This window comes from Dermacentor silvarum, chromosome 1, assembly GCF_013339745.2.
Source record: "Dermacentor silvarum isolate Dsil-2018 chromosome 1, BIME_Dsil_1.4, whole genome shotgun sequence".
Classification (NCBI taxonomy): domain Eukaryota; kingdom Metazoa; phylum Arthropoda; class Arachnida; order Ixodida; family Ixodidae; genus Dermacentor; species Dermacentor silvarum.
This window is the reverse complement of record NC_051154.1, coordinates 433428145-433443075: the sequence shown is the minus strand read 5'-3', so window position 1 is coordinate 433443075 and position 14931 is coordinate 433428145. Positions and strand designations below refer to the sequence as shown.

The following is a 14931-nucleotide window of genomic DNA, read 5'->3' as shown; positions in this document are numbered from 1 at the left end:
AAAGTATGATGCTATTGTCCGCGCGTACCCATGCGAATACCATTATTTATGTTCTAACTTGCGCGGGCTCATTTAGCGCATTTCTACGCCATGCACAGTTAGCGCATTACGGTTCCCGAACTCTAGCACTGGTGCTAGGCCGCGTGATGAGGTTGACACGTTCGTTTTTGCATTCTCTTGCTGCCCAAGCACATAGACAACGCTCAAAGATGGGTGAGCTCGATGCAGCACCACACTGTTGAAGTTATTAACTGTTGAAGTTATTAACACGCACCACACTGTTGAAGTTATTAACACGCACCCTGCGCGGGCAGGGCCGCGCAGGGTGCGTGTGAACGCAGAGACAATGTTTTGGTAGACACAGGGTCTGCATACATCTTCCATAGGACACGATTTTTCCAGATAGTTGCGAAGTGTATTTACCGACTAGTTCTCTCGCAGAGTGCTTCAATTTGTCTTATACCGGTGTCACAAGGCCACTTTTGATAGCGATCGAGAACGATCTGGATCGGAATGTTCGACTGCGATTGGCTCCCTTCCGCAGATTGAGCAAAGAAGCCAATCGCGACCAAGAAATTTGACCCAGATCGGCCTCGATCACGATCAAAAGTGCGCCGCGTGGCCCCCGTATTAGGCACTGGAATGAAGTCGTGTTTGAAAGAATAAATGTAGCCTCTGCCACTACATACGAGAAAATATTGCATCGAAGAGCTGACAATTCTCGCAACCTATTGGGAAATGTGCCGAAAAAGGTTTACCAAAATGCATTATTTTACTGATGTGTGCATTGGTTCACATTAGACTGGAATGCCAAGTCCTCAGGTGATGCAGGAAACCGGCGAAACGTGATGAACATATCACATCGGCAGTGGTCTCGCGGAGTGCTGTGTTGTGGACACACTTAGTCCCCAAAATCGTTATTTTCCGCTGGTTGTTTGTGCACCCATAAACTGCACAGTGCTGGCCTGTAGCCTTTTTATGAGTATATATGTCATTATTTACGAGCATAAGTCATTCGTGACAAAAATAAACGGAAACATCGAAGGAAAGCTACCACTCCACAAGGCAAGCTCACAGTCCAGACCGAACAGGCAACACTGACACATACTCTCCACGCCAGACCGTCGGGAGCGCCCTCGTGAAAACGTCTATACGGAACCTCACGGTGACGACATAAATCCGCCTGAATTGTCCATATAATTGATATCGTAATACAAACTGCTGGCTCTCCCGTAATCGAGATGTAAGCATGAAATGGCTACCGGCAAAGCAGATTGGCGCCGCGACGCAGGCCTGAAAGCTTATTGGGCCGAAATGAACCTGTTTTAACTGAACCTCGTTGCAAGGTCTCGTCTCGGCCTAACAACCACCCACGCCGGCCTGGTCACGCAACGTGGCACCATCTCTCAAAGGAGGGTGCGCAAAACCCACGCCGCAAAACTCGCGGACCGCTGGCGTTGAAAAGAGCATAGGCAACCCTGTCTCAGCACCAAAGGTGACAATGTAGTGTATGATGCACTGTATCGGCCTTTTGAACGTCGCTATTGGGAATCACAAATTAAAGTTCAGCATACTAGAAGTTGCAGCTTGAGTGATATTGTGAACAAACATTTGGAAGAAATCAGAAGCAATATTTTGTGTTTAACTTGTTTGGGCAGTAATTAGCGTATGTGATGCGGTCCTGTACAATGGGTTGAGGACTACAGACCGCATTTTCTCAAGTTATTACTGGTTGCCCGGATGATCTCGTTTTGCTTTTGCAAAGATGCCCAAATGTTCTCGCAGGTTCTCGTTTCGTTCTCGCGCCCATTCTCGTCTTGAGTACCCGGATTACGGCTCTGCATTGTCGCTCGTCTCTTCAAGGTCGCCGACAACGGGAGCTAAAAGCATTTCATGCTTAAAAAAAAGAGCAAAGAACAACTAGGACTTTCCCCATGCGCACGCAAATCTGTCATAAGTGTATCTGTTTTATTAAGGCCTGAGCACGGAGTGGGCCTAGGCTATCGAAGTGATGGAAGTTTTACTTTTGGAGCAGATTTCAGAGCAGATAAAGTGCTACTTTGGAGCAACCATAAGTGTTTTCGGAGCAGAAAAAATGCTTGTTTGGAGCAGCTATTGGTGTTTTTGGAGCAGATGGCAATATATGCCACACAACTCTTGGAGTTAAAAGCATCACCAAAGCGTCTCATAAATATTAACATTCATTATGAAACATATTGCACATACAATAATCAACGCAATTCACAAGAAAAACTATTAAAACGATGGATGGTTATCAAACACACAGTAAAATGAGCTATATATTTAACATACCAGTACTTGTGGCAGAAATGAGATCAAACCAGTAAAGCTGAGCACCGAATAATAAAAGTAACCACAATCACATATGAACGACTTGACGTGCAGACTATTGCCTGCATGTCAAGTTCAGAAATACAGCTAAATGAGCTATATATTTAAAATGCCAGTTCTTGTGGCAGAAATGAGATCAAAGCCGATAAAGCTGAGTATTAAAACGTAAAAGTAGTCTGCCGCATATCACAGTCGCCACAGCAGCAGAATTTCCCAGCGCCATTTCGAAGCAGGTTCAGGGCAGTTACTAACGAAAATGACCGTTTGGAGCAGCATGTCGCAGCATTTCTATTTTGGCATTTCATGCTCAATACCAAGACAGTCTGGATTGGTAGAGTAGCCCCTTTAAAGGGACTGTAAAGAGAGACACCAAATTAGTTTAGACTGTTAAGGCATTCTTCTAAAACTGTATGTACATTTATTAACGAAAGGAAGCCGAGTATTAGCGGATAAAATAAGGTTGAGTTTTTCTTTTCAAATTTTGCTTCCATACGGCAGCGGCGACGATGTCTGTGCCATGCCACAAAGTTAATGGCAGTTTCGCATACTAATTTGTGCGCCTTTATGTGGAAACAGTTTTTCAAATTTACCAGGCAGAGAATTCGCTTACAAATGCAGTGCAATATTTATTAGCAAACAATGAGCGCAGAGCGAACACTGCCAAAATCTCTAATGTCGCAGCGAACTGGTGTGGGAATCTCCAGGTGGCGCATCGTCACCAGTCTTGTCTATACACCCTTTCTGGCTTACGAGGGGCATAGCTAGGGGATGGGGGGAGGAGGGGATGCACACTGGGCATATGCCTCACCCTCATTGATTCCTCTTTACTAGGGATACCTGGCATAAAACAATGTGTGACAACAACCACCTGCCGGACCTCCTTCCCCCAGTCAAAACCCACATTATATGCCACCTGCTATGATCCCCTTGGGATTTGCAGTATATGCAAATAAAATAAAGTGCTTGCATCCCCCAACAAAAATTCCTCGCTACACCACAGTGGCTGACCGAGCATCCGCTGATGATAAGACTGATCTGTGTTTTTGATGGGTAAACTACCGATCTAGATTAGTATTTCCTTTTGTACTTCGTTTCACACTTATAATGCAACCCTGTGGGAGACAATGTTCGTGCAAGGTAAACTGACTTTTCATAACACCTGCACTGATGACCTAAATGTTGTGCACCGCATTTATAAGCAGACCATAGATAAAGAACACATTATCAGTAAAAAGTTCACTTTAAAATGCTAACACATGCTTATATGATTTCATAAATGCCACCACCGGTCTATTATTTAAATTATTCACAGTGCTCCGAGGCTTGTCACAATTTTTTCTAGGGTTTAGAGCTATAGGGCTTTCACTTATTGCAAAGAACTGAATGCTCAAAATGTCATTATATTTTTAATATAATAAATATAAAAATACCCCTACATAAAGGGGTATTTATACAGTGTAGACCGCTCATAACGTAAGTCGCCGGAGTCGCGAATATCCGCACTATAAGCAGTACCGCACTATAACCAAAGCAACAATTTTCAAGGCCCGCACCTATGCAAAACATGTGCACCGAGCCGCCACGCGTATGCGACAGTCGAGGAATGCGGCTAGAACATTTTCATTTAACTTACAGTCGAATCTCGTTAATTCGCACCAAATCACGCGGCAGCACCTCCGACCGGCATTGCTCCGGTACCGCCATAGAGTAAAAGCTTAGGGGAGACCCCTCAATGTTGCGCGCGAACAAAACAAAAAAAAGAAAAAAAAAAGACGGCGGAAATTTCACCCTCTCTCAAATGGAAAGGTCGCCGATTCTGCGTTGCGCCGGAACATGCGTGTACATGCCGACGTCTCAGCCAGGCTACCATAGCCACGCATAGAAAATGGCAGTGAACCCTCCTTTCTCCTTCATGCTTCCTCTACTTTCTAGTCACGTGTTGACCTTGCACGCAGAGGGAAGCAGCGGCGCTGTCTCAGGCTGGCCAACGGAACTGCCCACGCCAGCAAATGCCCGCTTCCCGATAACGGCAGAAAACGAAACTTCGGGGAGCTGGCGCCGGGCCGGCTAGAGCGGCGGCGCCTGCAATGGTGGCGGGCGCGCACTGTGACAGTCGAAAGTGAGGGAGCTACGAGGGAGGGCGAGGGGAGCCACCGAAGCGGCGGAGTTGCCGAGGCGAAATCCGCTTCCCTGCCGCCCTACTCCCTCACATTCCACGGTCTCCGCGTGCGCCCTTCGCCGTGCCATGCCGGCACCGCCCGCTCCCTGAAGTTTCGTTTACTGCCGTCATCATGAAGCGAGCGTTGGCCGGCGTTGGCAGTTTCGTGGCCCTCGCTCGTTACGCACGCCGTGATATTTCACGACTCGCACTCAAGATTCTGGTTTCAGCCTCACTGGCAGTTCCTTTGCACCATGTGCCCTTCCCCTCCACTTCGTCTCTCTTTGTTCCTTGAGCACTCCTTGGGGCGCCCGTTTGAGGGGAGCATTCGCCGCCACCGCTGACTTCCATACTCCCAGGCAAGCCGCACTGTAACCGGTATTTCGTTTCCCGTAACTGCACTATAAGCGATACGTGTATACATGGAGTGCTATAGGAAAATTAACGGGAGTCTGAAAAGACCGCACTATATCCGGTCCTGCACTATAAGCGGTTACATTATAAGTGGTCTATACTGTATATGCACCGCTTAAAGGGATATATAAATAGGCTCTTTAAAGTTTTTATTAAACCACAAAACTTACAAAGTAAATCAGTGACAGTTTCATTTAATGAAAGGCACTAAATACTTATGGTGCAAAAGGATTAGCATGAATAGTGATAGAATTCAGTTTGATATCACGAAGAGGCCGGTAGTTCTTTGGATTCACAGGCACCTTTTCAAGCTCTTCGAGCGTGTCCATGCCGTCAATGACCCTGCAAAGCAAACAATTTAGGGTTAGAAAATTCTAAGGAGCTACAGAAACATGGTGAAAGCACAAGTGCAGTGGAATCTCGTTGATACAATCTTCACGGGAACCGGAAAATAAAATGTATCACCCGAAAAGCGTATCATCCAAAATACATTACGCCTAAGACATTGGCCGAGAAAAGAACAACAAACGTATTATCCTGAAAAATGTATTATACAGAATCGTATCAACGAGATTCCACTGTAATTGATTACCACCCACGCAAACCCCAAAAATAAACTATTTCAAAATGCTCCCTTGTAAATCTTTTTTTTCATACTGAAGAAAAATGTGTCGTTTTTCAGTGCCCAGGAGTAGACAGAAAAATTTGACCTGATATTTATTTCTTTATTGGATAGCTGTCAGCTCAGTAATTATGCTACGGAGCCTGAATTCATTGAAGGTGAAACAAATAATTCAGTTTGAAATGCCCGCCAAGTGAAGCACAGCTAAAGTGACTATTCACTTCACCGAAACCTGATGTCGCAGTCTCGTGGTACCAGACATCCCTGACACATACACACACATTATGACTATGCTGCCAAAGGCCAAGTCCAATCAGCACTCGACAGGACAAGAAGGGAGAGCAGGTTATTGGAAGGGCCTATTTGGCAGCTTTTAGCAACGTGGTCATTGTATGGCCTTCAACCACCGCTTCAGGCTAACAGGCGTGCTCTTGAGTTGTTTGTGGTACTAGTAACTACATGACCACCACCATCACTAATTTCGGTGACATTACGTCTCCTTACAGGTCCAAAACTGCACTGTACTTGGCGCATATTTTGAATGGGTCACATAAAAACTGCTGTAATTAATTATTTTATGTTGCTGTCAAGGAACTGAGGCTTTGTACCATAATTATGGAGTCAACGTCTTTCTAATAAAGCAAAAAAAGCAGGACACAAAATTTTCGTCTCAGTACTCCTTAAAGAGCTGCTAGCTCAAATACAGTAGTACACCATTTAGACATTATGCAAGGCTTTGCAAAAATTTCGTCGGCCCTTCCACTATTCACTTCACCGAAACCTGATGTGGCAGTCTAGTGGTACCAGACATCCCTGACACATACACACACATTATGACTATGCTGCCAAAGGCCAAGTTCAATCAGCACTCGACAGGACAAGATGGGAGAGCAGGTTATTGGAAGGGCCTATTTGGCAGATTTTAGCAACGTGGTCATTGTATGGCCTTCAACCACCGCATCAGGCTAACAGGCGTGCTCTTGAGTTGTTTGTGGTACTAGTAACTACATGACCACCACCATCACTAATTTCGGTGACATTACGTCTCCTTACACGTCCAAAACTGCACTGTACTTGGCGCATATTTTGAATGGGTCACATAAAAACTGCTGTAATTAATTATTTTATGTTGCTGTCAAGGAACTGAGGCTTTGTACCATAATTATGGAGTCAACGTCTTTCTAATAAAGCAAAAAAAGCAGGACACACAATTTTCGTCTCAGTACTCCTTTAAGAGCTGCTAGCTCAAATACAGTAGTACACCATTTAGACATTATGCAAGGCTTTGCAAAAATTTTGTCGGCCCTTCCACTCCGTGAAGATGGCTAACTAGCCAAGCTGAAACGTGCGGCCCCGGTGTTTATCACTGGGTTAATCCCGAGGGTTCATTAAAGTATTTCTCAACTATGAGCTTACACACACATTTGACTGCAACAAACAGAATGACGTCACTGATGGTATGCCCGCAGTCTGCCGTTGTCGCTTGCGTTTGATGTCTCGAGTTTGCTCGGCAGCGTGGTTAGCAGCATTCGCCTGCCATTGCCACTTGCGATTCTTCGAAATTCAATTGCTTCAAAATTAAATCCGTCCGTTATGAAAGAGAGTGAATGGCTCATACCCCCACAAATGCGGCCTCCCCATTACGACAACAAAAGACAAAGTGAAATTTTACGCTGGAATGATGAGCGGCAACGCAGCTAGCTGTGGAAAACGACGATGAACGCGGGAGCAGTGGCACGAGCATGTGCCGAGCAACGAGCCAGCTGTGGAAGATGATGACGATGCTCGAGCCAATGCTGATGATGATAGTTTTCTGTACACTGGCGATTTTGCCCAGCCATATACGATTTCGCCTAGACATATAAAGCTTCGCTTTAAAAGGTGTAGTTGTGGGGAACATGGAAAAGGTGACAGGTCACTTATTACATAGCTTACCTAAATGTGTAAAAAAAATAACATATCAATGTCTACTAATTTACATTTGCTGACATCATTACATTTCTCTCCAACAGCTGGAGTGCCTCGTGATAGTCAACATGACATGCGAGCCTTCTCTGACAAAATACCAATGGCAGGTGTTTTAGCTGTTTTGCTACATGAAGCTTTCTCCTCTTTTGAATCCCTGTCACTGCTTCAGCACTTACAGCTTTTTTTTTAATGCCTTCAGTTTCCTCAACAACATTGTTTGCAAAACATCTAAAATAACGACACGTAAGGAACAAAGTGATACTGTGATCACAGAAGAACATTACTGAGGCAAGATAAAATGTGGTTCTGCCTGCACCCAAGTCTTGCCCCAGAGCAGCAGAGATAAGGGTGGAAATATTGCCACCAGTGCAAGTTAGAACAGCAAACTGAAACTGCGCTCACTGCTTTATAATAACAATAACTAACCGATAAGAGTGGAGCTATCATGCAATGTCACCAGTTTCCAAAGATAATTGGTGCTCTTTCATGTCTGTGTATTGATGTGCAGTGCATTTGAGTGTGCTGCCATTGTAGTGTACTAACTAGCCATCACATGGCATTGCTTGTAATTTCAAGGACTGTTTCTAATAAATGAAGGGATGGCAGCTTCAAAAAAAGGAAGCAACCTACAACCTTCAAGCACAGGTCGGCAGAATGAGTGGATATTTGCTCATTCTCATTCATCAATAACTTTGCAGGTATGCACTCGCTCACACTCATGTGCGCTCACACCTGTCGGCACTCACTCACGTTCCACCTCACGCCCACTCATACTTAAAACTCACTCAGATTTGGAGTCACATCCATTCACAGTTGCCGGCACCCACTGGTGCTCAGGTCCACTCACACTTGCCAACGGTCGCACACATCCACTCAAACTCACCGGCAATCAATCCCATCCATACCCACATTAACCAGCACTCACTCCTGTTCATACACTCACCAGCACTCACTCCCGTTCATACTCATGTCCACTCACACCCTTCGTCACTCACTATTCTGAAGTGAGCATAGATCGAGTATGAGTCGGTGTACCCGTGAGTGAGCATGCCGACCTATGTTCTAAAAGCCTTGAAAAAATTTTGTCCTCCTCTAATAAAATAAAGTTAATTGCCTGCCTGCCTCCTCTCATATAGAACCTCTCCAACGCCTCGTGGCTAAAACTTTTACAGACTGCACTAGATAAATTGGTCTCATTTGTGGGCCTCTGGGTTAACAGCTGTGACATGTGAGCCCTGCAGAGACACAGTGGTGAGGCTGAAGCAGGATGTACTTCTGAAAGCGTGCAAGCATTCTTTTTTTAAATTATTTTCCTTCAAAGTGTACACACACAGTGCGTAAAGAAATGTTGGGTCAATAGCAGAAGCTAGCTTCGGCCCGTATTCATGTACAGGCGTGGCCACTGCTAGAGGGAACACGAGAGCCCATGGAAGCGCTCCACGAAGCACCACTGCCGGTGCCTCGTGAAATCTTGCTGTGCAGGTGCAACCAAAGCGATAGGCGGAGCGCCCGGCGTGCCCTCTGCTACGATTCCTCCCCTTCGCTACCTTCGCCGTGCGTGCGCTGGTATCCATAGGTTGTGCGCACTAGTGGCTTTGCGTATTCATTCAAGTGCTGCGAAAGCCAAATTTATACAGGCTGATTTATCATGCTGCATGCAGGCGCACCGAATTCGGAATATGAATAATACTTCCAGGGAGTTTTCATTTGCCAAGTATCATTTTGAACTTTTTTATTGCTTTGTAAAATATAATGCTGATTTCAAAACTCCGTGCTTTTAATTTATTTTAAAAAATCTAAATTATCACTTGCCGAGGACTATGGCTGGCACTGTGACAAATCCACTTGGGCAACAATCGGAGGAGTCACCCGACTATGCGAAAAGCTCCGGGGAAAACAGTTGGGTCAGTATTCTTATGTGATCACTTTCGTGGATATTTTCACTTCAGTGCGATTTTGCATTACTCTGCACCAGACGAATCCACGTTTAGGTCGGCATTGTTTCTGCCGTTTTGCCAAGTTCGCGATCTTCACACAGTACCAAGTGCACCATCGGCGGTATGTACTTCAACGAGTCCAGTGCCGAGTCTCGAGGAATTTCCAAAGTCCCTGAGAGTGATCACTTGAGAATACCACCCCTGTAGATGACGAATCCAGCTTGTGTTTGAGCACATGATGATATTATTGCTGGGTTGCATTGCTCTCAACAATCGTGCCACAATCCAGCATGGCAGGAAACAGTGAGGTATTCCAGAAGCGACACATGCAGCTTCTGTGTTCCAGGCAAACGACAACAACTAGTGCCTAATACTTGATCGCATTACCATCGGGAATAGTCACGCAGGATTCGTCCTCTGACCCTCTAGCCATTGCGCAGTGACCTGCTACAATGAAGTGGCACAAAAACGCGACAGTTCTTTATAAAGGGTCACAGATAACAGGACCATATATCAAAAGTTGGGATCATTATAACTGCGCCAGTGGTGTGCTCTAGCTTTTCGTAATTCGCGGCAATGCAGATGCAGCTTTGCGTTTTATCGCCTTTGCATCAAGAAGAATGCAGTCTCAAACACGACCTGGCCTTCAGGCTTGATTTGCATTACGTGACTGAATGCCAATTTAGTCCGAGGACGAACGTGAAGCAGTTGGACTGCAGCAACTGACGCCGCTAGCACCTCGTCTCCGGTGTTTTTGAGTGTGGTGTGATTCGGCGATTCGGTGGCGCTCAGCTACGTCACGCTCATATGTTCACCGGATCAGCAATCCATCCTGTCATGTGAATACCGCTTTAGTCACAAAACTTCGTTGCCACTGACAACATGGCAATGTGAACATCGAAGCAGTGCGAGCGGAAGTGGCGAAGAGGAGGAACTGTAGCAGACAACGCGCCGGGCGCTCCGCTTATCGCTGTGATTGCGCCTGCGCAGCAACACTTCACGAGGCGTCGGTGGTGGCGCTCCGCAGAGCGCTGCCATGGACTCCCGTGTTCCCTCAAGTAGTGGCTGTACCTGTACATTTTGCAGCACCAAAAGCACATTTTTACATGTACAAGGTATAAATGTCCAAATGTGTATATATTGCAGCAGCAATGCTTGTTTTCTGTCCCCCTCCAACCTTTTCAAACCGAAGCTTAGCATTCTTTTCATTTTGCCTTTTTTTTTCAGTGTCATCACCATCACAACAAATTTTTCATAGTAACTTCTTACATAAGGATTTTCCCAATTTTCTCACACTGCATAAACCCCATCATACATAAACCAATGTCTCAGACAAGCTTCACATACTTCCCAGAGTAAGGTCACATCTCTTGACATTCATAACATAATCAAAACCAAAGAATAACCTTTATTCCCATAGAACTACGTCAAAAATTAATTAAATTTTGGTGTTTTACATGCCAAAACCGTGATCTGATTATGAAGCACGCCGTAGTGCAGGACCGCGAACTGCTGATGGAAGGAGTTGCCAATGCCTGGTGCTAGACCAGTAAATGACGGTCAGATTTTCCAGGAACAATGTAGGTAATGGGTAAAGATTCCACAAGCCTAGTAATGCAAGAAATGGAGGGCTGTAGGGTACCATACAATGTCAAATGCACTTTTCAAACAGAGAGAAATAAGTAATACAGAGTTTTTTATCTTTAGAGTGCTCTAAAGTTTTGCAGAGTCTGTATAAAGCAAGGAGGTGCACTCTTCCCATAGATGACACCAAATTGGTGAGGATGAAGTAAATTATGAGTGTGAGAAGTACTGAGAGGTGGGAATTAAGTAAAAGTTCTAGAATTTTGTCAGAAAGTGAATTCAATACAATAGGCCGGTAAGAGGAAAGCAAATCAGGTGGGCGATTAGGTTTCACTATAAAAATGAGACTGCCCTTGCTCCAAAAAGAGGAGTGTGTGTCAGTTTTGAACAGTTAAAGAGGAATAGGAGAAAGGCAGGATGCAGAGATTTTTTCCTCATCGAGGTGCATATTATAACTGGCAAGGGCGTCGTATTTGATAGGTTTGTAAATGATGATGAATGTAGTGTTATGTGGTGCAGGGGCCAAATATGGCCAAAGAGCCCCAGGCCAGTGTCAATGCGTTCGAATTGAAGCAATGAATTATGAGTGGTGGATCTGACGTGGCTGTAAGGGGGCCTAAACATAGTTGCTGTAAAGTATGTAAAATCTACATGTAATAAAATTATGGCAATGACTACTGAGGTGTACTATGAACATGAAGAATGCATTGTGATGGAATGATACAATATACAAAATATGTCAGATGCAATATTTGGCGAGAAGCACTGCTGCCAAAACAGAGTCCTTCAACCATAAGGGCCTCGAGGCATGTGCTATACTGAACTACTATCACAGAGGCATCCTCTGGAGAGAGGATGTGCTACAAATTTATTGGACATGTAGGGCAACAATGTTCAAGAAAGCAAGGACTGCTTTGGTGTTAAAAAGTGGTTCTTTACCAAGAAACATAATGGGATGGAGAGGGACACAACAGCGGTATGCGAGAGGAAAATGTTTCTTTCTCTCTCTTTTGGCTTCCCAACACTCCAGGAGGACGTGGAGGATGGTCAGCCCCTCACCACATCTACCACCGGTTAGAGGCTCGTTACCAGTCATTAGAAAATTGCGAGTACCATGTGTGTGCTATTCTGAGACGACACAAGAGGACATCTGTTCTTCGTGTTTTCGTAGTGGAGGGCCAGAAACCTAATTTTGGCTCAATCACGTGTAGCTTATTGTTCGTTTCAGCATCCCACAAGCATTGCCAGTGGCTTCGCAGTTTGTTTTGTAGGAAAGGCTTCAGATCTGTGGCAAGGGCAGCAGCAGAAATATTTATACCTTGCGATGCTATTGATTTGGCGATTTCGTCGGCAAGCACATCCCTGATTCCTCTATGGCCAGGAACCCAGCATATTATTACATGTCTATGAGATAAATAAATGTTGCACAAGAGTGAGTAAAGCTCTATAAAAACAAGATTTCTATGCTTTTGTAAAGATATTAACGCTTTTACAAGACTTAACGAGTCTGTGAATATTATTGCTTTCTGTAGCTTTAATTTCTTTATATCTTTCACTGCAGACAGTACTGCATAGGCTTCTGCAGTAAAGATGCTTGTTATGTGGTTCAATACGTCAGATTTAGAAAAAGAGGGGCCAACAGCCGCATAAGATACACCAGCATGTGACTTTGACGCGTCGGTGTAGAATTCCGAGCACGAGTATTTTGATTGAAGTTCACAGAAATGCATTACGATTTAGGAGCTCGGGAGCGTACTTTGCGACCTCTACAAAGGATACATCACATTCTATCACCTGCCAATCCCAGGCCGGTCACAGCTTAGTTGGAGGCATTAAGCAATGTTTGGGAAGTGGGACATTTCTTCGCTAAGTTCTCGCACACGCAGTGACAAAGGCCGTCTCATAGAGGGTCAATTACGAAAAAGTGTTGCACACGTCAAGTCATTAACGGTTAGAGAACAAGGATGTTCCTGGTTAGAGTGAACTTTGAGAAAATAGGTGAAGCTGATGCATGTTCTCTGCAGATGGAGTGACCCCTCATTTGATTCTATGTATTGTAAAGGGGTTTATTAGAGTTCGGAGAAGCGCAGCGGCGACAGTCAAAAGGAGACATGGCTTTTAAGCACGAGCGCCGTTGCCGAGCAAAAGCGCTGGACCCACTAGCGTCTGTACCCACTAGAGCTGGGCCCACTAGCGTCTCTCTTTGCTACCATTACCCCGCGACCGATAAGGGCGCCGTCCAGCGGCCTAACAGCTCGTCAGGATGACAGGATCGTAGTATGGCTTGAGGCGGTCGACATGGACAATGTCTCGTCCACGACGGCGCTGGTCCGAAGACGGTTCAACTGGTTCGATGACATAATTCACAGGGGATGCGCGTTTGACGACGCGGTAAGGGCCTTCATACTTCAGGAGTAGTTTCGATGAGAGGCCAGCGGCAGTGAATGGGATAGAGAGCCACACAAGCGCGCCAGGAAGGAAGGTGACCGCGGAAGTGGAGTCGCCGCAAGTGCTCTTCTGGCTCTCTTGGTTGTTGGAAGTAAAGGCACGTGCGAGGTCACGGCATTCTTCAGCATGCCTTGCTGTGGCAGAAATAGGCGAGCCCTCGGATGCATCCGGCCGGTAAGGTAAAATTGTGTCGATGGTATGCGACGGATGCCGACCGTACAGCAAGAAAAAGGTCGAAAAGCCAGTGGTGCTCTGAGTAGTGGTGTTGTACGCGTAGGTGACGAAGGGCAGAATGGCGTCCCAGTTGGTGTGGTTGGAGGAGACGTACATTGAAAGCATGTCACCGAGCGTGCGGTTGAAGTGTTTTGTGAGGCCATTGGTTTGGGGGTGGTACGCGGTAGTTGTTCGATAAACTTTCAATAGGGCTTGTTCTGAATACGCATGTGGCCAGGTGGATACCTAAATGGTAGACAGGATCCAGCATCTTTACCGCGCTTGGGGTGGCAGGGTGATACACCACGGCACCATAGTCCAATCGTGACCGAATGAGGCTCTTGTGAAGATTCATTAAACACTTCCTGTCGCTGCCCCAGGATGTCTGAGATTAAATTTTCAGTAAGTTCACTGTTTTTAGGCATCACCTTGAGATATTTTATGTATGGAATGAAAGTACATTTAGAGTCAAGTATGATGCCTAGGAACTTGTGCTCTTTGTTCACAGCTATTTGTTGCCCCTACATTTCGATACTGGGATATGCCACAAGCCCTTTCTTCCTGGTGAAAAGAACACAAGAACTTTTGTGGGGGTTCACTTAGAACCTGTTTCGTCTGCCCATTTGGACACTTTGTTCAAGCACTGTTGTACCTGTCTCTCACACACTATAAGATTGTAGGATTTGAAACCTATTTGGATGTTGTCTACGTGGAGGGAATAAAAAATAGCTGGTGGTAATGTTGCACGAAGCGTGTTCATCTTGACGATAAAGAGCGTGCAACTCAGCACGCCTCCCTTTCCTGTATGAATGCACGTGACAGTGCATTACCTATTTTCACCCAGAATGTACGGTTGTGTAGGTAGCGTTCTATAATGTTTAACATATTGCCACAGATGCCCATCGCTGACAGATTGCGCAGGATTCCGTAATGCCAAGTTGTATCGTATGCCTTTTCCATATCGAGAAACACGGATAAGAGAGATTATGTATGAAGGCATCAAGAATGCTTGCTAGGATGCGCACGAGATAGTCGGTTGTAGACCGTCCTTCTCTAAAGCTGCACTGATATGGATCAAGAATTTTGTTTAACTCAAGGAAGTGTAAAAGGCGACGGTTTATCATTTTTTCCAAAAGTCTGTAAATACAACCTGTGAGGGCTATTGGGCGGTAACTTGTTACTAATGTGGGGTCTTTACCTTGTTTCAGAATCGGAACGACAAGGAATTTTTTCCA

General features: G+C 45.3%; 1 protein-coding gene across 2 annotated transcripts in view; it reads right to left on the bottom strand.

The window, feature by feature from the left end:
- Positions 1 to 5102: 5102 nt before the first annotated feature.
- The window catches only part of LOC119437702 (peptidyl-prolyl cis-trans isomerase-like 3), a 57048-nt gene continuing 47219 nt past the window's right edge, over positions 5103 to 14931 (bottom strand). For both annotated transcript variants that reach the window (XM_037704687.2, XM_049660781.1), the window contains one exon: positions 5103 to 5266. In XM_037704687.2, the coding sequence (XP_037560615.1) occupies positions 5140 to 5266 (127 nt within the window). In that variant the 3' untranslated portion in view covers positions 5103 to 5139. The remainder of the gene's footprint in view (positions 5267 to 14931) is intronic.